This window comes from Sceloporus undulatus, chromosome 7 (assembly GCF_019175285.1).
Source record: "Sceloporus undulatus isolate JIND9_A2432 ecotype Alabama chromosome 7, SceUnd_v1.1, whole genome shotgun sequence".
In the NCBI taxonomy this organism is placed as follows: Eukaryota; Metazoa; Chordata; class Lepidosauria; order Squamata; family Phrynosomatidae; genus Sceloporus; species Sceloporus undulatus.
The window spans coordinates 28837349-28859712 of NC_056528.1; the positions used below are offsets into that span (position 1 = coordinate 28837349).

At 45.8% G+C, this 22364-nt stretch overlaps 1 protein-coding gene across 1 annotated transcript; it reads left to right on the forward strand.

Moving 5' to 3' along the window:
• The first annotated feature begins 20931 nt into the window (after window positions 1–20931).
• LOC121936560 (E3 ubiquitin-protein ligase RNF167-like) lies at window positions 20932–21769 on the forward strand. Its single transcript, XM_042478890.1, has one exon. It carries the CDS (start codon window positions 21071–21073, stop codon window positions 21767–21769), a length of 699 nt encoding a protein of 232 aa, XP_042334824.1. The 5' UTR covers window positions 20932–21070.
• The last annotated feature ends 595 nt before the right edge of the window (window positions 21770–22364 follow it).

Here is a 22364-nt window from a genome sequence, read left to right on the forward strand (position 1 = left end):
GAGACCTCAAGAGCCAGCTGGTCCTACCCCATTCTGCCATGCAGGAAGACACAGAATAGAGCTGGAAGAGACCTCACGGGTCATCTAATCCAACCCTATTCTGCCATACAAGAATACACAGGATCCTACAGCTTGAAGATCCCTCAAAGGTCATCCAATCCAACCCCTTTCTGCCATGCAGGAAGACACAGAATCCTAGAGTTGGAAGAGACCTCAGAGGCCATCCCATCCAACTCACTTCTGCCATGCAGAAAGACAGAAAATCCTAGAGTTGGAAGAAACCCCAAGGGCTATCCAACCCAGACCCCTTCTGCCATGCAGCAATAGATAGAATCTGGAGTTGGAAGAGATCCCAAGGGCCATATAATCCAACCCCTTTCTGCCAAAGGTCCACTGCAGAAGAAATCCAATATTACACCAGTCGCTACCAATCCCTGCAACCTAAAGCACAACTCAGCAACTCGATCTGGAAAATCACAGTGGAACGGTGTGAACCCCTTCCAAAAAGGGGTGAGATCCCTCTCCAGATCCAACAGAAGACTGTTCCACAGATGTGGAGCCAGATCTCAGCAGGCTCACAGTCCCCAGCATGTCAGCGAAACAGGCAATAATCTTTTGCCTTTGGATCTTACATTCCTAGATGTTGCATGCCATGCTAGCCAAACTGCCGACTACTGGGGGAGATTAGCACGCAGAGCCCGAAATACCAAAAAATTAATCAGGGCCCCTGGTTAAATTGAACGAAATTAAAAATTGAAGCCAGAATCCGTTAGGTGTGTATGTCGGCAGATGTCAGGACGCTAGGAATCGGGGGCTAAAAATTCTAGTTATCATTACCAAAGGGCATGATGATGTGTTGTTCTAGGATGATTAAAGGTAATGGTTGGAACTTAAGGGAGGAAAGGGTATTTGCATGTTAAACAGCATCAAATATTCATCTAGCCTCTCGTAATTTGTAGCTCCAGAACTCATCTTGCATCTTCTCGGAGACAAAATGGGCATGTTTATCAGCACCAATGGTAAGTTGCGTTTGCAGATGCCATACCTCCCAACTGTCCCAATTTGGCTGGGACAGTTCTCTGTCATCTCGTTTTTTTCAGTTGCTTTTAAAATGTCCCAACTTTTTTCTCCTCCTCCCACTTTCTCACTTTGCTGCATTGCTACAAACTGACTTCAAAGTGCAAAAGTGGTTTGCACATAATTGAGTTCAGAAGAATCCTAGAATCCTAGAATTGGAAGGGACCCCAAGGGTCATCCAGTCCAACCCCATTCTCCCATGTAGGAAGACATGATCCAAGCACACCCAAATGATAGCCATCCAGCCTCTGGTTAAAAGCCTTCAAAGAAGACTCCACCACCCTCCAAGGCAACATCTTCCACCATCAAACAGCTTTTACCGTAAGGAAATTCTTCCTAAGGTTTAGGTGGAATCTCTTTCCTTGACGTTTGCATCTATTGCTTCGTGCCCTAGTCTCCGGAGCAGCAGAAAACAAGCTTGCTCTATCCTCAATAGGACATCCCTACAAATATTTATCTATCATGTCCCGCTTGACTTTCTCTTCTCCAGGCTAAACATCCCCAGCTACCTAAGCCACTCCTCATAGGGCTTTATAGTTTCCAGGCCTTTCGCCGTTTTGGCCGTCTTCCTCTGGACACGCTTCAGCTTCTCAACATCCTTTTTGAATTGTGATGCCCAGAACTGGACACAATATTCCAAATGAGGCCTGACTAAAGCAGAGGAGAATGGTGCTATTACTTCCCTTGATCTAGACACTACACTACTATCAATGCCACCTAGAATCACATTGGCTTTCTTAGCTGTCGCATACACACTGCTGGTTCATGTTCAGCTTGTGGTCCACTAAGACTCCTAGATCCCTTTTGGATGAACTGCTATCAAAATAAGTGTCACCCATCTTATGTCTGTGCTGGAGAGGATAAGGATTGGATGGATCTCAGCCTTCCCAGTAAGCTCAGCAAAAGTGAACTGGTGCAATCCCTCTTAGGTTGTGTATCTTCTCTCATGAATAACTTTTGTCATCTTGACCACACTCTGATGTTGCATGGCCATACCTGCCCCACTTTTCAGTTGTGAAATGTTGGATCTAATGCTAGATGATACATTTCTTATACCTTTTTTTTAAAGGTGGTTGCCCTTGTGTGCCTTCAAGTTGTTTCCCACTTACAGAAACCCTAAGACAAAACTATCCTTGGGTTTTCTTGGGTAGGTTTCTTCAGAGCAGGTTTGCGATTGCTTTTCTCAAGCTGAGAGAGTGTGACTTACCTAAGGTCCTTCAGTGGGTTTCCCTGGCCAAGGGGGATTTGAACTATGCTCTCACAAAATCCTAGCCCAATGCCACAACTGTGTTGGTGCTCCTTGAGGTGGAAGCATTACAAATTCCACATGTAGGCCTGAAACCTATTAATCCCGACTAGAGTAGACCCATTGGGCAGATGGCATTTGCAGAGATGTGGACTTATCATTCAGCAATTGATAAATTGGGTCGACAGTGGTTCCCTCCACATTTGGTGGGGTTTGGGGTGAAGGACCCCCATAAATGTGGGAAAACCACACATAAAAAAAGACTATTCTTTTTATCTAAGAAAACACCTCTCTAGGAATCTCCAGCTCCTCCAGTGCAACTCTATGGTCAACGCATGCCAGAAATTGATCATGGAATCATGCTGGAGGACCTACAATGCCTAGAGAAGTGTGTTCTCTTGGAACATCTAGGTCCTTCAGCACAACTCTATGGTCAACATCCGGCAGAATTGTTCCGGAGGACTTCAAGATTCCTAGAGCAAACGTATTAACAAAAACAGCAAATAACCAAATCCACAAAAGTCAAAGCCGCAAATGCGGAGAGCCAACTGCACAAAAACAGCAGAATTCCAGCCACAAAACACAAAAGTTGCCCATCATGAAAGAAGTCAAATAAGAAGGTTAAACATTTCATCGGAAACCTTTCAGGATCCAAAGTAAAGCCTTCGTGATGAACATGTCTCATGGCCGACGGCTGCCTTGGTATTAACTTTGGCAAGCAGCTCCTCGTCCTGCGCTGTTTGCACAGACGCTTTGGGTGGGTGGGAAGAAATGATTGAGCGGCTTCTTGCAACTGTTTGCTCTTCCCTCGTGCTGAGAAGATGGGTTTCGCCTTCTCTGAGCTTTAAGCTCAGGGACTGAGGATGCGTGTGAGGATGCATCCACACTGGAGAAATAACCCGGTTTGGCATGGCTTTAACTGCCCTGGCTCAAGGCTATGGAATTCTGGGAGTTGGAGTTTGTTGTGGGGCTCAGAGTGGAGCAGTGTAAATACCACCCCCCCTGGTCTTGACACCCATTTTCTCTCTTGTCATTCTGACACCCCATTTTGTCTTTCTTACTATTTCGGGCATCCCTCACCTCTCTGTGCTTCTGACACTCGCATTCTCTCTCTGCCATTTTCTGATATCCCTCCTGCGTTCTCTTTTGCCAGAGATAAACAGACATGCTGCCAATCTTATTCTTTCTGACATTTCATTCTCTCTCTTTGTTCCTGACATTCACTTTTTTCTCTTTATGATCTCTCTCTCTCTCTCTCTCTCTCTCTCTATATATATATATATATATATATATATATTCTTTTTTCTCACCCCCCTCCCCTCTCTGTTGATGGTAGCTATCATCTTTCTTTCTCTCTTTCTGATACCTTCTCACTTTCTTCTTTCTAACAACTCTTCCCATCTCGGTTTCTTACCACAGTGACCATAAGGGCCATCCAATCCAAGAGGACATCATCAAAACACCCCGGACAGATGGCCATCCAGCCTCTGCTTAAAGACTTCCAAAGAAAGAATCTCCACCACCTTCCAAGGCAGCAGCTTCCACTGCTGAGCTAAGCTCAAGTCAAATCAAGTTGAGCCCAACTCAAGTTGAGCTGAAGTCAAGGGATTCTTCCTATTGTTGAAGTGGAATCTCTTTGTCTTATCATTTGAATCCATTGGTTCACATCTCTGGAGCAGCTGAAGAAATAAGCTGGCTCCATCTATATCTTCTACATGTCATACATTTAAAGATGGCTGCCATGTTACCTCTCAGTCTTCTCTTCTCCAAGCTAAATATACCCAATTCCCTAAGTCGTTCCTCATAACCCTTACTTTCCGGACCAAAGTGGTAGAATTCAAAAATATAGCTATGTTAGTCTGTAGATTCAGTATGCAGAGAGATCTTATAGCAAAGGTGAGACTAACTGAAAGAAAGAAGTCGGCAGCATGAACTTTCATAGACTTAAACCTACTTCCAATGCATCTGAGGGAAGCTCACACTGCCAACCTCCTTCTTTCAGTTAGTCTCAAAGGTGATACAAGATCTTTCCAGATCATAGGTCATACTTGGTCTGGATGCGCTCCAACATGTCCACATCCTTCTTGAATTGTGGTGCCCAGACCTGGACACAATATTTCAGGTGAGGTCTGACCTGAATAGCGTCATGCTACTATTCCTTTAATCTGGACACTATGCTCCTCTTGAATTGCACTGCCTACCACATTACACTGTTGACTCTGCTAAGACCCCCTAAATCTTTTTCTCAGGTGCTGTTTCTCTCCTTCCCTCTTTCCCTCTCCAATTCTTTCTCCTTTTCTCTTCTGCCCTGTCTCTCACAGCCTCACTACACAACGGGATCTTATAGCACCTTTGAGACTCATTGGGCAAAAGAAGTTGTAGAAGAAGCTTTCATAGACTTGGTCTCCTTCCTGGGACTCATGGAATAAGCTGATGCCCAGGAAGAGATGTACAACTGGCTAAGAGCATCCGGTGTTGCAGTATGTGTAGTGCGCCAGGAAGCCATTGTCTTTGTCCAATCCAGTGCTGATGGATTGGAATTTGTGGGTATATTGTAACTCTACTGTTTCTTTTTCCGAACTCCCTTTATAGATTAAAAAAAAATATCTCCCTTTGGGTTCCTTGAAGAGGAATCTTTCTTTGGGTGCCTCAGAGAATGATGGAGTCTCCTTCTTTGGAGGTTTTAAAACAGAGGATGGATGGCCATCTGTCCAGGAGTACTTGGATGGTGTTTTCCTGCATGGCAGAAGGGGGTCATACTAGACGGTCCTTGAGGTCTCTTCCAACCCTACAATCCTATGATTCTATGTTCCAAGCCCACATACACCACATTCCCATACTGCCTCCACCATTGATGTGGTCATTCACTCATCCTGGCTTTGAGCAACATCTTTCCTCCTGCCTTCGTCCCTCAAAGACCAGACTTAAAACTGAACTTGTCACCTCATCACCATACCCCCAAGTTTTCCATTTCTATGGGTATTCACAGAGTCACATTATAAAGGCCCTTCCTGGGCACCACTTCCCTCCATGCATCTGAGGGACCAAGTCTATGGAACCTGATGCTACAACTTCTCAGTTGGTCTCAAAGGTGCCACACGATCCCTTTGCATGATGATATCCAGACTAATATGCCTGTGTCTCTGCATCCTGACACAACGGGCTGCTGAGGAAGGGACCCCTCTTGCCAGCGGTCTGAATTGATTGCTTGCAAAATGCTTTTGAAATTAGGCTGGGGTTGGCACAAAGTCTGGGCGAGAGTTGCAGGTCACCCACCCCTTGCTCAGCAACATCTGTGCACCGGGCTGTCTTCTCTTCCCGCTGCCAGCACTGCGGCCGCAAGTCAACGCCTGGCGAAGCCTCTTCCAATCTTTGTAACTATGGTGGGCAAGTAAGAACAGTTGGGAGAAACAAGTCTCATGGGGTTCTGTTTCCACCTGGAGGCAAGCACTCTTCTGGGTGTACAAGGATGGAAGGAAGAGACGCACGTTCCTTTCGCCGATGCCTATGTGCGGGCAGAGTTTCTCAGCATTGGCAGGTAGATGAGCTACAGTTGGCGCCGGTGCTGACTGCGGCTCTGCAAATAGCACTTGGCTGGCATGCAAATTTATAGTTTTGTTTATTGTCATCACTGGACATCTGGGCTTTAATCTTCCCAGCCGAACAAAGCTGGAAAGGGCATGGGGATGGTAACAGCCACGCTGCTCAGCTAGGAAAACTGTCATGGACGAACAAACCGGCCAGATGGACAGCACATGGAGGCGGGGAGGAAATCAATGGTGCAGTGGGGGTGGAGAGAAAGGGAGAGGACCAGCGGGCGACTGCGTTTCATGAACTGTCGTTCAGCTGCAGTGGCCACCAAGCTGGTTTAGAAGCAAAAGACAGTCTGGACGCATAAGGGAGAGGGGCAAGTGGAAGCCAGGGTCAATAGCTGGTTCAGAAACCCCACTGTGGGAGACACAACTCCTCTGCAGACCTCCTCAGCTGGTGGAAAGCCCTCTGGATGTGATGCATTCCCACTGTGACATGATTTATTGGCCCAACAGCCAAGGAACGGTCGCTGCCAGAGAATGCCTGCCTATCTCAGCTCCAGCTGCTGTGTGTCATCACCTGCCTTGGAGCTTCTTTTAAGAAGCAGGAGTTAAATCAGGGCTCTGTCAGGCAATGCTTTATTTAACAGGAACGGCTTTTTCTCCATCCTCTTCCTCTTTCTCATGCGTTTTTCCATTGGGGTAGAGCTCTCACTTTAGTTTGCTGGGAAACCGGTGCTGGTAAACAACACTGAGATGCAAACACAGCCAGTGGTGGCCAGTGGTGTCTATGGTTTCCAGAAAACAAGAATTGATGCCATAGTATGGAGTGTGTTTATTGGAGGGGAACAGCAAACATATTAGGCAATGGGCTTGAGGCAAGACTCTAAAGGAATTGGGGGCTTCCTGTATGGCAAAAGCAATAACAATAGCATTTACATTTCTATGCCACTTCATAGGGAAGTCAGCACTCTCTAAGCAGTTTACAGTCTGTAAGCCAATTGCCCCCAACAAGCAGGGGGCTCATGTTACCAATCTACCAAAGGAGGGAAGGCTGAGTCAACCTTGGAACCCTAGGTCCAACTCATATGGTTGTGGCTGCAGTACTATGGCATTTAACCACTGCACCACCAAAGTATCCCTTCCATCACATAACCAGGGAGGAAAAAACAGGAGGTGGAAGCATTGTTCAAAGTAGAAAATTTCTGGATGAAATTAGGCCAGCAAGTCTGTCACTGAGAATATACAAGTCGCGAGTCACAGAATCATAGAATCACAGAGTTGGAAGAGACCTCAAGGGCCATCTGGTCCAACTCCCTTCTGTTATGCAGGAACTCACAATCCAAGCACACCTGCCAGATGGCCCCTGTTTAAAAATCTCCAAAGAAGGAGACTCCACCCCTCTCCAAGGAAGCATGTTTGAGTTGAGTTGGTGCATCATTTATTGCCAAGTTGAGTCCAAGTCAAGTCACTGACCAGTAGAATTCCAGTAGAAGTTCTAAGTTGAATCATTGAAGCGACTTGACTCCGAATCAATCATCTCAAGTCTCCACCACTGTTCCTGCTCCAGATCTCTCCAGAGATCCAATTCCAAGTTGAGTCAAGTCATGAAGCAACTCGAGTCCACCATTCCTGGCCCAGATCTCTCCAGAGATTCAAGTTCCAAGTCAACTCAAGTCATTGAAGCAACCTGAGTCCAAATCAAGTGACTTGACTCTCCACCACTGTTCCTGGCCCAGATCTCTCCAGAGATCAATTCTAAGTCAGGTCGAGTCACTGAAGCAACTTGAGCCCAAGTCAATCGACTCGAGTCTCCATCACCGTTCCTGGTGCAGATCTCTCCAGATCCTGAGCCAGTCGCTCTCCATTTTGGCTTGGCAACTGATTGTCTCACCAGCCCCATTGTTCTTCCCATCCCTCATGAACATGCTTCTTCCTATGGCCCTGATATTGTTGAATCTTAGTGATAAGTGATTCCCCCCTGTTCCAGCCCCAGGGACTTGCAGGCCCAGCAAAGAGATTAAAAGCCCAATCAGTGTGTTTAACTACTCTTTTTAATCATTTCCCATGAAGACGGGGAGCTGGCCAAGGACTCCTCTCTCCCTCCCTTGCCTGGCCTCTTGGTGGCCATTGCCTCTCGTGCTCCCTTGATATATGATTATTGATCGCCTTTGATTTAGGGCACGTCCCTGCCATTCATTGGGAAGCTCTGGGCTTGTCAGGTTGGCCATGGGTGGTCCCTCTCTGCAGCTCCAGGTGGGGGGCTAAGAGCGCCTTTCAAAGGTTAATATCTCTCTCAGAGAGCGTTGCCTGCTGTCATTTCTCCAAGGAGGGGAAAAAGGTTCAATGCGATTTCTTTTCATTGTTGAACTTGTCACTGTCGGAAACTCAGAAAGGGGGGATTTCCCTCCTTTTCTCTTTCTTTCTTCCATTTTAGAAACAGCAGACATAGGCCTGGATGACTTGAATCTCTCACATCGAATACCAATAAAAACCAACGAGATGCTTTCATCTCTTTTATTTACAGGATTTGGGGTGTGTGTGTGTGTGGATGTGGATGGTGAAGCAATATCTTGAATCCCCACCAGTCCCTTCAAGTCTTCAAATGTCTGATTTTTTAAAAAGATGGGGGCAATCTCCATCCCCAAACTATTCAGAAAGCCTCCTCAAATTATGAAAACATGGCAATTGCAAACCCACAAGCCCATTAAAACTCCATGCTGCCCCTGCTCCCCAATGTCTCCATTGCAAGCCCACCAAAACCCCACGCTGTACCCAGAATATCTGGTCTCCTGGAAAGCCCATAGGTTTACCTGAGCTGCATACTTCCCCAGTGCCTCCATTTTCCATTACAGTCCCACTAAAAATGGCCACAGAAATCGGTCATGATTTGAAGTTTAGGGATGGGCATTTTTCATTCTCAGCCAGATTGCTCCAGTGCCTCCCCAGATGACAAACTCCAGGATTCAAGGTGAGCATGAGCCAAAATGCAGCCTCTTTAAAAGCCAATATAATCCTCAGGTGCATCAATAGAAGTATAGTTTCTAGATCGAGGGAAGTCCGAGTGTCACTCTATTCTGTTTTGGTCAGGCCCCACCTGGAATATTGTGTCCATTTCCAGGCACTATAATTCAAGAAGGATGTTGAGAAGCTGGACCAAAATGGTGGAAGGTCTGGAAACCCTCAAGCCCTAGGGAGCTGGGTATGTTTAAGCCTGGGAAAGAGGTGACATTATAGTCATGTTTAAATATCTGAAGGGGATGAGGATGGAACAAGCTTGTTTTTTGTAGCTCCGGAGACTATGATCCGGAGCAATGGACTCAAGCTCCAGGAAAAGACATTCCACTTCAACATTAGGAAGAACTTCCTGATGGTAAGATCTGTTCAACAATGGAATCGACTGCCTTGGAGAGTGATGGCGTCTCCTTCTTTGGAGGTTTGGAGATGGATTGCCATTTGCCCCAAGGAGGACTTTGATGGTGTCTTCTTGAATGGCAGAATGGGATTGGACTGGATGACCCTTGGGGTCTCTTCCATCTCTAGGATGCTATGATCCCATAGGACAGAAATATGGCAGCTGAAGGGGAATCATGGTGCCATAACTGGTTTGAGGATTCAGGTGAACAAGGTCAGATCTGGTTCAAAGGCAGACCGAATGGCTTCCCCACTCCGTCCTTATCAAGGCCAAGCTTTGCTTTATTAGCACGTCTTCTGGATTGCTTGTCATGCCAAGCCGTGTCTCTTGAAAGTGCGCTGAGTGCGCACGGGAAGGAGATAATAGGATCAGGGTTATTTATTTATTTAGGTCTCTGCTCCATTTCGGGAAGAGCTCAGCCTCCAAATGACTGCCTCCTATCAGGCTGGCGATCTGCGAGGAGGTGAACAGCCGAGACTCGAGTAGCAAAGAGACTCAGAGCCCGCTGGGTCATTATCTCCAATCAGATTAGAAGGAAAGGGGAAGGGAACAAAAGATGAAAAGGAAAGAAAAATAAGAGGAGAGATTTAGAAAAATTAAGACAACAAACCTGTCAGGCCACAGGCCATCTTTTCAAGCCAGCTCTGAGAGCTAACGTCTCTCAGGGGAGCTACGACTAGCGATGGAAGCCGGTGGCTGCCATGTCATAGGGGGCGTTGAGTCCGCTCTGGGTTTTAGTTCGAACTGTGTCAAAGCAGAGCAATCCAAATAGGTTTTGCAGAGCCGTCGCTCTTTCCTGAAAGCATGGTTGTATGAGGAAGCCTACCCAAATGTATATGAAAGGATACCATGTGGAAGAGGGAGCAAGCTTGTTTTCTGCTGCTCTAGAGATTCAGATATTGAGCAATGGCTTCATGCAAGAGGAAAAGAGATTCCACCTCAACATTAGGAAGAACTTCCTGATAGTACAAGCTGTTCGACAGTACATGTCTCTAATGTTACTCACAGATCAGATGGTATTTGTGGTCCTTGGTGTTTCTGGATAGCTGGGAGGCTGGATTCCATTATCTGGCTCCACCATCCTCCCAGTTGCAGAGCTGCTGGTGAGAAGCTCCTTATGGTCTGCCTAGTGAGAGCCAGAGATAAAGGCAGACAGACCAAGATCTTCAGGTTGTTTCCTGGCTTTAAAAAAATAACCCTCTCAGAACCATCTCAAAGGTTCATGCTTCTCCCCAGCTGCCCATCTCATTGGACAAATCCCAACTGATCTGTGAGTAACATTAGGAAAATGTACCAGACAGTTTGGTACTATTGGTTCCCGATTGGCAAAGGGGTCAGACAAGGCTGTATCCTATCACTCTATCTGTTCAACTTGTATGCAGAACATATTATAGGAAATGCAGGATTGGACACGAAAGAAGGAGAAGTGAAAATAGGAGGAAGGGATATCAACAATCTAAGATACGCAGACGACACCATACTACTAGCAGAAAGCCTCCCAGACCTGGAACACCGACTAAGGAAGATTAAGGAAGAAAGTGCAAAGGCAGGCTTAATGTTGAACATAAAGAGAACAAAAAGAGGACCTTCATAGAATTAGTAAAATAGTTCCCATACTTGGGATCAAACATTGATAGAAATGGGGATTGCAGTCAGGAAATCAGAAGAAAATTTAGAATGGGGAGGGCGGCTATGAAAGAACAAGAAAAGATCCTACAATGCAAAGATATACAACTGAGCGCAAAAGTTAAAATCATACAAGGCACTGTATTCCCTATTACCACGAATGGAAGTGACAGCTGGACAGTTAAGAAAGAAGATAGGAAGAAAGTCCATTCATTTGAGATTTGCTGGAGAAGAGTGCTGGGGATCTCATGGACGGCCAAAAGGACAAACAAATGGGTCCTAGAGCAGATCAAGCTGGAAGAAGGCAAGATGACCAAAGTGAAGCTGTCGTACTCTGGACACATCATGAGAAGGAAGGACTCATTAGAAAAGACAATGATGCTGGGAAAAGTGGAGGGGAAGAGGAAGAGAGGAAGACCACAGGGCAGATCGATGGTGGACTCTATGAAGGAGGTCACTATGAATTTTATGGGGTTGCAGGAATGAAGCAGAGCAGGGGAGGACAGAGGGTCTTGGAGATGCCTCATCCATAGGGTCGCCATGAGTCAAGATCGACTCAGAAGCACTTAACAACAATAACCAGACAGTGGTGTTAGGACCTTTTAATTTCTTTTCCTAGTTTGGTTGAACCAATTTGGCTCTGTAACTTGTACTTTCTTGTCTGTATCTCATCACCGATGATGTGGACCCCCCCCCCATTAACATGCAACTGTATCTCCTCCCACATTTAATCCTTTGTTATCTGGGGAGAAGACTCTGATAAACGGACTCCCATTTATCACAACTCCCAAACTGAGAACCTGTGTTTTCAGGGAGAACATAACACCATCTAATACATGCTGGATCCCTATTCCCAGATCTGTCTTTGGACTGGCCAAGAACACCTCTGGTTCTTTTGCACAGAAAATAGCCTACTTTGCACTAGAAACTGCATTTTCCTTGCAGAAAATAACATTTCTATGCAGGAATATTCTGTGCAAAAATGCACTGTGTGTGAATTTTTCAGGAAATCAATCCCTATTTCTGAATCGGCTCCAGGAAAGTGCATTTATTTCATAGGAATTCTCACGATGGGAAGGAAAATTGCGGGCGACTCCTGGCTTCCTTTGAAGGGACACTTAGTGATGAATAGCATCCATACTACGCATCCCATCTCTCTCTTAGTCCGAGACCATATGGGTTGCATCAATTCGGACTAGAAGTTGCAAAGATCAAATATCTCCGACGCAGCTCTCCAGATCAGCTCTTCACATCTAACACGGTTTGATTTCAGGTTGTCGGTCCAATGAGGCTCTTCTACACTTCTGTCCGTTGCTAAGAGAGAGAAAAAGAAGGCAAAGAAAGAAAGAAATTTAAAAAGAGGAAATCAATGAAGGCAAAGCTGCTTTCTTGGCGATAAGGAACACACGGCGAAGTTTCCCCTTGGCAGCGTGTGTTGTGCAAAGATGTAATTGGAAGGCAAGAGGGAAATGTATGTTTGTGTAATGTGGATAAGAGAGCGGACGCATGGAGAAAGACTTCTTTCTACCCACCAATAAATATCGCTTAAAACAAAGCCAAGGATTAATTGCAGCCGGTCGAGAGCTGGAAGAGGGAGAGTTTGGCTTGGAGACTTTGCAAAAGTAGAAGGCGGCATAAGAAGGAGGAAGAAGGCACGGCTTTCTACGAAGGATCTAAGTTCTCCCTTGATGTATCCCTCAAGAGATCAATGAGAAACCTAAAAATGTCTTCCAGCCCTGGGTCACCATGAGATGGTTGCCTTTTCAGAGGGAGGTTGGTCATGGAGGAGAATGACGTCTGCGCATTGTAGCGCATTTCTGTAAAATGTGCAATACTGGAAAATGCAGGGAGTGTTGCTCTGCTACTTGAGCTACTAAATGGATTCACGTTCGGTGAGTTGTTTGTGTCTTTTGGCTTCGCAATGAGGTTAGTTTTGCACAGAAACACAAATTCTCCCTCTTGCACATACACATAGCTGTGTGAAACATCGAATCGTAGAATCGTAGAGTTGGAAGAGACCCCCAAAGCCCATCCAGTTCAACCCCTTCTGCCATGCAGGAACACACCGTCAAAGTACTCCTGACAGATGGCCATCCTGCCTCTGTTTAAAAACCTTCTTTGAAATCTTCAAAAACTTTAAAAACCTGTGAAGAGTTCTTCAATGGTGTCTTCTTGCATGACAGATTGGGGTTGGATCGGATGGCCCTTGGGGTCCCTTCCAGCTCCTATGGCCATCACTGATATATTAGCCATGGCTTTGTACAACCTCAATTGCAACTTCATGGGAAACGTAACTTCTCTGTCTTCAAAAATAATCATACTAAATCTATCAGGTTCTTCCCCGCCTTCCCCAAAAGTAAAGCCTAAAATACAGGTTCATCCTGTTCGATCCCAATGTAACTTCACACAAAAAATATCATTTGAAATGGCACGTCCCCCATTAATCCATAAGCAAAGTTCACAATTCTTGTACTCTTATTAAGTTTCTCATATACTGACATATACACATACACAGTGATACATACACAAACTCACTCACATACATACACACACACGCACACAGGGTCGGAAAAGGAGAAGGAGAGAGAGATTTCATATATTTCATCTCTGGTTTTTCTATATATGCAAATATTCCAACAACTGCAAAACTCTGACATCCAAAACACTTCTGGTCCCAAGCGTTTCAAATAAGGGAGATGAAACCTGTACAGCTTCCCTAGACATCTGTCCTGTTAACAATAAGTGGAGTCTTATGAATGTCTACTCAGAAATGCATTTGATCGAAATGAATGGGACCTGCACCCAGGTAAGTAGATAAGTGTAATAATATCTTATGAGAAACAAGGCCCACTGAGTTAAATGGGCTTTACTCCCAGGTAAGAGTACCTATACATTACAAAATACTGCTAATATAGTAGCAATGAACCACAATGGCTAATACAGAATTTGCATGGTCTTGTAATCTCAGACTAGGATAGGCATGCTTGACAAATGGCCATTCAGCCTCTGTTTGAAATCTTCCAAAGAAGGAGACTCCATCATCCTTGGCAGTGTCTTCCACTGTTGAACAGGTCTCTCCATCAAGTAGTTCCTCCTAAGGTTTAGGTGGAACCTCTTTTCCTGTAGCTTGAATCCATTGCTCCATGTCCTGGTTTCTGGAGCAACAGGAATAAAGTTTGCTCCTTCCTCAATGGGACATCCCTTCAAATATTTAAACATGGCCCCATGTCACCCCTTAACCTTCTCTTCTCCAGGCTAAACATCCCCAGCTCCCTAAGCCATTCTCCAAAGGGCTTGCTGGCTTCCAGACCTTCCACCATTTTGGTTGTCCTTCTTAGGACATCCTCCAGCTTGTCCTTCTTGAATTGTGGTATCCAGAACTGGACAAAGTATTCCAGGTAAGGTTTAAGCAAAGCAGAATAGGGTGGTACAAAATGATCAAAGGTTTGGGAATAGCTTGTGGCAGTGGTTTCCAAACTTTGGTCCTCTAGATGTTTTGGACTTCGGCTTCCAGAATTCCTGACAGTTGGACAAGCTGAAAAGGGCTTCTGGGAGTTGAAGTCCAAAACACCAAATGGATCAAACTTTGGGAATTGCCGGCTTTTGGAGTTGGGTATGTTTAGCTTAGAGAAGGGAAGGCTGAGGATGTGATAATTATCTTTAAATATCTGAAGGGATGTCATGTAGAACATGGTGCAAGCTTGTTTCCTGCTGCTCCAGAGGTCAGAACATGAAGCAATGGATTCCAATTACAAGAAAAGCAATTCCACCTAAACATTAGGAAGAATGTCTTGACTGTAAGCTATTGACTATCTTGTCAGGTAGTAGATTCATTGTCTTTGGAGGTCTTTACACAGAGGTATCTTTCAGCAGGGCTTTAGTGGTGTCTTCCTTCATGGTAGGAGGTTGGATATGTGCAAGTGTGGTCTGAGCGTTAGACTAGGACTTTGGAAATCAGGGTTCAAATCCTGACTCTGTCGTGTAAACCACTGGGTGACCTTAGGCAAGTCACACACTCTCAGCCCCAGAAACCTCCATGATAGCATCACCTTAGGGTCACCATAAGTCAGAAATTACTGGAAGGCACACAACAACAAAGAGTAGTCCATTGAATTAGATTCCATGGCAAGTCATATTCTCCCAGCCTCCGAGGATGGCAATGGTAGGCTCCTCTGAAGAAACGTGCCAAGTAAACCCCACCATAGGGTCACCTTAAGGTTGCCATAAGTTGGAAACAACTTGAAGGCACACAACACACACACACACAAAAGGAGGTTGGATGAAATGACTGTTATGGTTCCTTCTAAACCTCAGATTCTATGTTTGTCACAATGTGGAGAAAGGAAGGGCACACAAAACAGAGAAGGCATTTTAAAACAGAAAGGCAAATCTACCCTGGGTTTGATTCAAAGCTTTAGGAACTGTCCATGGTGCCCAACTTGATCCTCAAATAGTTTCAGCACTGTGGACAGCTCATTTTAGAGTCTCCAGACTTAAAAGCCCCATGTGGACGTGGAAGCAAGCTGGCACGAAAGCGTGCCACACTGAAACATTTTGTTCCCTTCTCGCCGATTGTTGCTGTTGTGCTGCGACATCCATTTCCTGAGCTTCTGAAAAAAGCGGCATCTGTTTCCCTACCCTCGTTTTTCATCCTGCGCTCCTTTGGTGCCGCTCTGCCTGTTCTTCTTCTTGTTCCGGACTTGTTTTGCAAGGCGAGGGGTGCTCTGCTAGCAATGAGGGTGAGACCCCCCTCAGTGCTGGGGGGGGCATCATGAGATCTAATTAATTGCTAATTAACATCAGCAAACAACGGCCTGTGATCCTCGTCAGGCAGAAGGGGGTGCTAATTACAGCCATTGCGGCTGGAGATTGGGAGAGAGATTTCCGAAAACCCAGGGAGTGGAGAGCATCTGGACAGGAGGTGTCTTGGCATGACCCCCTGCTATTTCTTCAATCTCATTGGAACCCAAAGAACAGATTCCCAAGCATCAGATGCCTCCTTTTCTTTTTCCAGAGGGAAAAGAAAAATGAAACCATGGGCAGAATGCTGTGGGTGAATTACGAAGGTGCAAGTAGGATTTCAACTTGCCACCACAGTTCACCTTTCCATTCATTGCGCAGCTTGGAATTCTGTTCCAACGATGCAATGGCACAAATTCCTGAGACCATCTTGAAATCAGTGTGGCCCTTCCAACAGGACCATTCCCTTGTTGTTAGAGAGGTGTAAATAGAGAATCATAGCATCCTAGAGTTGTAAGAAACCCCAAGGGTCATCCAATCGAATCCCATTCTGCCATGCAGGAAGACATAAGCAAAGCACCCCCAACAGATGGCCATCCAGCTTCTGTTTAAAAACCTCCAAAGAAGGAGACTCCTCCATCCTCCAGCATATTCCACTATCAAACAGCTTTGACCATCAGGAAGTTCTTCCTAATGTTTAAATGGAATCTTTTTTCCTGTGGCTTGACTCCATTGCTCCATGTCCTAGTCTCTGGAGCAGCAGAAAACAAGCTTACTCCATTCTCATCATGGCATCCCTTCAAATATATAAACATGGCTATCATGTCACTTTTAACTCTCTTCTTCAGGCTAAACATCCCCAGCTCCCCAAGTCACTACTCAGAGGACATGGTAGTTTCCAGACCCTTCACCATTTTGGTCACCCTTCCCTGGACATGCTCCAGCTTGTCCACATCCTTCTTGAATTGTGATGCTCAGAACTGGACACAGTATTACCGGTGAGGCCTGACCAAAGTGGAACAGAGTGACACTATTCCCTCCATCTAGACGCTGTACTCCTATGGATGCATCCTGGAATTGCATTGGCCTTTTTAGCTGCTGCATCATAATGTTCACCTTGTAGCCTTAATTGATAATAATATTCTTATTGTTGCTGTTCTTGTTGGCCAGAATCCTAGGGGGAACTTCTATCTTCATACATGTAATTTGAAATCTTTGGGAATTAGAATTCAATTCATATCCAGTAAAGGGGCTGCTGTGAATTACTATGTAAGGGAGACAGCAAAGGTTACACATACACATGGAGATATATGCAAAGCGGATTAGGAGATCAGGACACTTGCTTAGGAGCCCTGGTGGCACAATAATTAAATGCCGGCCATGCAGCCACAAGGTTGTGAGTTCGATCCCAGGGCTCTAAGATTGACTCAGCCTTCCATCCTTTCATAGGTCAGTAAAAGGAGTACCCAGCTTGTTAGGGGCAATTGGCTTACAGATCATAAACCTCTTAAAGAGTGCTGAGTTCACTGGTAAGCGGTATAGAAACGTAAATGCTATTGCTGCTGATGCACACCAGTAGAGGCTGAAAGAGCAGATTGCCCAAAAGCGAATCGCTGAAAAGTGGGAGAGGGCTGCACTAAAAACATATAGTGGGTGCTTGGTATCCCTGGGGTTTGGTTTCAGGATCCCCCAATCCCATTAAATACAATGCCAGAATAAAATGGTGTCTCTTATATAAAATGGCAAATGTCAGGTTTGCTTTTTGAAAGTGTGTGTGTGTGTGTGTGTGTGTGTGTGTGTAGTCAACCCATGAATAGTTGAATCAACGGATAAGGAATCTGTGGAAAGGGAAGGCTGACTATACCCTCTATGTTTTTGAAAAAGTGAAAAATCCAATCTAAATGTGAAACAGTCTCGCAGACAGAAACTCAACCAGCTTTGCTTTCGATCAGGGGCAAAGAGGCACACACAGACCTGTGGTGATTGTTGAACTGGAACTCCCATCATCCTTTTAACTCTGGCTAGGACTGATAGGGATTGTAGCCGACCATAACCTCCCGAAGGTTGCATGGTGCCCACCCCTGCCTTCCTAATTGAAAGGTTACGAAGAATGGACCGCGGAACAAGCACAGCTAGGGAAGAATGGTGGGTTTGTTTCCAGTGCACTTGGTGCCATTCTTAAAATCAATAAATGTAGAAACCGGGAGGGAAAAACCAGTAACCAAGGTAGCGGCCTTGCTCATTCATTTGCCACCACTTCTCTGCACACAGAGGCGATGCTCGCCAACATTGCAATAGGACAGGTTTGGCGCCAGTGCCAGCCAAATTTATTTTCTCACAGACGGGTGGCTCTCGCTCCTTATCCCATCCCTGCACATGGTGGTCCTGGATTAGTCTCAGCGCCATCTTTTGCTTCCTAATCCCTGGAGGAGAGGCGAACCAGTGGCTGGGGGAAGAACAGTAGATAGGAAAGAGAGGGGGGCATATTGACAAGGAACAAATTTTGCTTCTGGATGTTGGCCGGCTTTAGGGAACAGAGAGGTATTGCATCCAGGAGATGAAAGGAACCAGAATGGAACCAGAAGGAAAACTGGGGTAGGAAACAAAGGATGGAATTCTTGCAGGGTTGCCAGATTTCTGGGCCTACCTCGAGTCTCCAGTTTTCATCAGGCATCTCCCTTACATAGCAATTTAACAGCAGCCCTTTTACTGGATATGATTTGAGTTTGCCAAGAGATGAGTTTGCAGAGTCTACAGTTTGGGGGAGATTTGGGGGAGATCAGCTTCTGAAAAGAGGAAAGGCCTGGATGCAAAACTCCAGGTTTCCAAGTAGACAGCCAGTTTACAAATGACAACCCTGAATTATGACTTGCATGCATATGTACTGTATGAGCCTTCAAGGTGTCTGTCGACTTATGGAGACCTCACGAAATTCACCTCTGTTGTTGCTGTTTTGTGCCTTCAAGCCGTTTCTGACTTATGGCAACCCTAAAGAAAATCTATCCCGATATTTTCTTGGTAACATTTGTTCCAAGGAGGTTTGCCATTGCCTTCCCCTGAGGCTGAGAGTGTGTGACTTGCCCAAGGTGGGTTTCCATGGTTGCACAGGGAATCGAACCCTGGTCTCGAGAGTCCTAGTCCAACATTCAAACCATTACATCTATGAAGACCTTTAAATCTCTATGTGGCTTAGATCTAGGCTATGTGGGAGTTAGTGTGGTGTGCAATGACAAACCTCCTCTGAACAATTATTTCCAAGGAAGCCCCATGATAGTTTTGCCTTAGCATTGCCATGAGTCAGAAACGACTTGAAGACACACAACAACAGCAACAACAACCAGAAGGACTGTATCTTCCCATATAACCCTGCCTAAGACTGTGGAGGGAGTCACTTCTCTTAATCCCACCACCCTGAAAGGCTCATTTGCCTTGTTGTTGTGTTGTTATGTGCCTTCAGGTTGTTTCTGACCTATGGGGACCCAAATGAAAACCTATCATAGGGTCTTCTCTGGGGCTGAGAGTGTGTGACTCACCCAAGATCACCGAGTGGGTTTCCATGGGTAAGTGATGAATTGGACCCCAATCTCCAGTCATTGTCCAATGCTCAAATCATTATGCCGTGTTGTCTGTCTATCATTTCAATTGGACTTAATTAATTGTGGCCCCAGTTCAACTCAGGGTGCATCTACACTGTAGAACGAATGTAGTTTGACACTACTCTAACTGCCGTGGTTTCATCCTACAGAATATAGGAATGTGTAGTTTTGCAAAGCACCAGCGCTCTGTGGCAGGGAAGGTGAAAAATCTTGTAAAACTACAAACCCCAGGATTCCATAGGATGGCGCTACAGCACTTTAAGTGGCACAAAACTGCATTATTTCTACAGTGTAGATACTTCTCACGCCTTTGGGTCTGCCTCCTAGTATCCTCTTTGTGTGTGTGTGTGCAGTTCCATACATGAAGTTGCTCTGGACATGGAAATGAGCCATCTCATGAAGGTGGCTTCTTTCGTTCTCCAAAAAAGCCAAAAAGGAGCTCCCATGAAATTTAAAATTTGGGAAGCTGCCTGGTAGGAAGTGAAGCCATAAAGGCCATGAAAGAGAGCGTGGTATTTGCCAAGAGTTACTTCAGGCACGGAGAATGGAAGAGATCCTTCTCAGCTGGAGATGAGGTCAGTAGATGTCCTCCAGAAGCTGGCTGGGTTTCAAAGAAGCTCTTGGAAACCCTGCAGCTATGGTACATTTGTAAGCACACATTCTGGAAAGGGATGGCTCAGAAATCAGCCACAGATATCTGCTGGTATTGAATTTTCCATGTTTGGAAGGAACTGAGTCAGTGTGATGCAATGGTTGGAGGACTAAGACTCCAGGAGACCAAGATTTGGATCCCTGCTCAGCCCTAGAAACCCACCAGGCAACCCTGGGAAAATCACGCTCTCTCAGCCTCTGTGAAAGGCAATGGCAATCCCACTCTGGAGAAATCTTGGCAAGAAAACCCCATGATAGGTTCGCCTTAGGGTTGATATAGACTGGAAATGGTTTGAAGGCCCACAACAACAAGAAAACCTCACCGCCACCCACCCACCCATGGAAATGTGATGCACATTATTGGGGAATATAGCTTGGACCTGAATTGGGAATGAAGACCCATTCATGTTACAAGATCTAGTGGTTTGGGCATTGGATCGTGACTCTAGGAGACCAGGGTTCAAATCCTGGCTCATACATTAAATTCTTGCCAAGAAAACCCCATGATAGGTTTGCTTTAAGGTCGCCACAAATGCTCTGAAAGCTCACAGCAACAACAACAACAACATGTTATAAAATACTTGTTTCTAGTGGAGACCAGCATGATGTAGTGGATTGAGAGCTGGAATATGACTCTGGAAATCAGGGTTCAAATCCCATCTCAGACATGGAAATTCATGGGTGACCTCTGGCATATCACACTTTCTCAGCCTCAAAGGACGGCAAAGGCAAGCACCCTTCAGTGCTTCAGTTGCATGTTCCTGAAAAGCAGGGGGTCAGACTGGATGGCCTTTGGGGTCCCTTCCAACCCGGATTCGATGATTCTTCCTCCCAACTGATATGGAAATTGCCACCTGCAACTGGGTTGTTGGCAGGCTAACTACATGGACATGTCTCCTAGGTGAAAGGGAAGAGCTTGTGAGAGAGGTCATGAGGTCATAAAGGCTTTAGGATCAATGTCAGTGTATCCTCTGTCTCTCTTTTTTGAGGGATGGCTTGAAGCTCTTAAGGGAGATTAACCACACCAGTCAAGCTTCAAGTGAAAGATCACCTCTATTTCTTAACCCAAGGCCTGCATGTTCTACCTAACCATCTACGATCTGGTTTCATGAATGGTTCAGGTACCACCCAGTGGTTGCTTCTTCTGTCCATAAAGTCCTTCAAAGGTCTCTAGAGGGCCTACGCTAGAATGCCGGTTGCCACTCCATCTCCACTCCATGTGGTCCTGGTGATCATCCTCTTCTATATCTCCGCCAATGATGCCTTAATCCGTGCCGTCTACAACCACAATGGCATCAGCCAAGATTTCAAAGCCCAGCCTTCCGATTTCGGACCTCAGCTCTACCGCGAAGTTCTCCTGGGGTACATCGTTGAAGCCAAGCCGGCCAATGCATGCCACCCTATCCGAGCTCCACCACCGTGCAATGGTTCCTCTATTGCCTTTGTTGCTCTCATCCAGAGGTACAATTGCTCCTTCATCACCAAGGTCCTCCATGCCCAGAAGGCCGGGTACCATGCTGCCATCATCCACAATGTCAACTCACAAGCCCTGGTGATCATGCTGAGCGAAAATGAAGATGCCAAGGGGCAGGTGGGCATCCCTTCTGTCTTTATCGGCGAATCGGCTTCCACGCAGCTCAAATGGATCTTCTATTATGATCCGACGGCTTACATCATCCTGATCCCTGACTGCCCTTGGCCTTCTTGCTGGGGCAGCAGACACATCTGCCAGACGTCCCGTCCAAAAACCGGGAAAGTCTGTCCAAAGCAGACCTCTTCTTGCTTACCCAACCAGTGCCACTTCTTCAGCAGCAGCGACTTTTACTTCCTCTGCCTCGCATTCATGGCCTGGATAGCGACCATGTATGTGCTTTGCCATATGTATTAGTGACGTCTCAGGTTCGAGGTCCTACAGTGACTCTTTCCAAGGACTGTTATTCAGCAAAGTAATCAAATTAATACACTGACCCACAAAATGAGGTCTGTGGGTGTTTTGTCCATTTGCTTGCTTGCTTGCTTGTTTCAAAATCTCTCCTTCTGTCTCTTTGAAACCAGGGGTGGGGACATTGTGGGAAGCTGGGCGGGGGTGGTGGTGGTGTCACAAATCCTTCTATATGTACTTTTTAATAAAAACATGAAAGTATTAATTTTTTCACCCCAAAAATGACAAAAGGGAGCTCAAAGGCATGGTATTGTTGGCCTTGTAGTATTTTTTGCCCCAGGGTGGTGTAGTGATTTGAGTGTTGGACTAGGACTCTAAAGGTCTGGGTTCAAATGCCTCCTTGGCTATGGAAACATACTGGGTGATGTTTGGCAAGTCACACATTCTGGCCTGAATTCTTTTTTAGTCCTGACTAGAGTAGACCCAAGAGCCAGAGCGTTGCTGTGGTTTGAGTATTGGACTATTCCCCGGTCAGCCATGGAAAACTACTGGCTGACCTTAGGTGAGTCACACACTCTCAGCCTCCAAAACCCCCATGATA

Bases quoted from the DNA above. Each gene is read 5' to 3' on its own strand.
- LOC121936560 (XM_042478890.1), top strand. From the start codon at position 21,071: ATGCCGGTTGCCACTCCATCTCCACTCCATGTGGTCCTGGTGATCATC.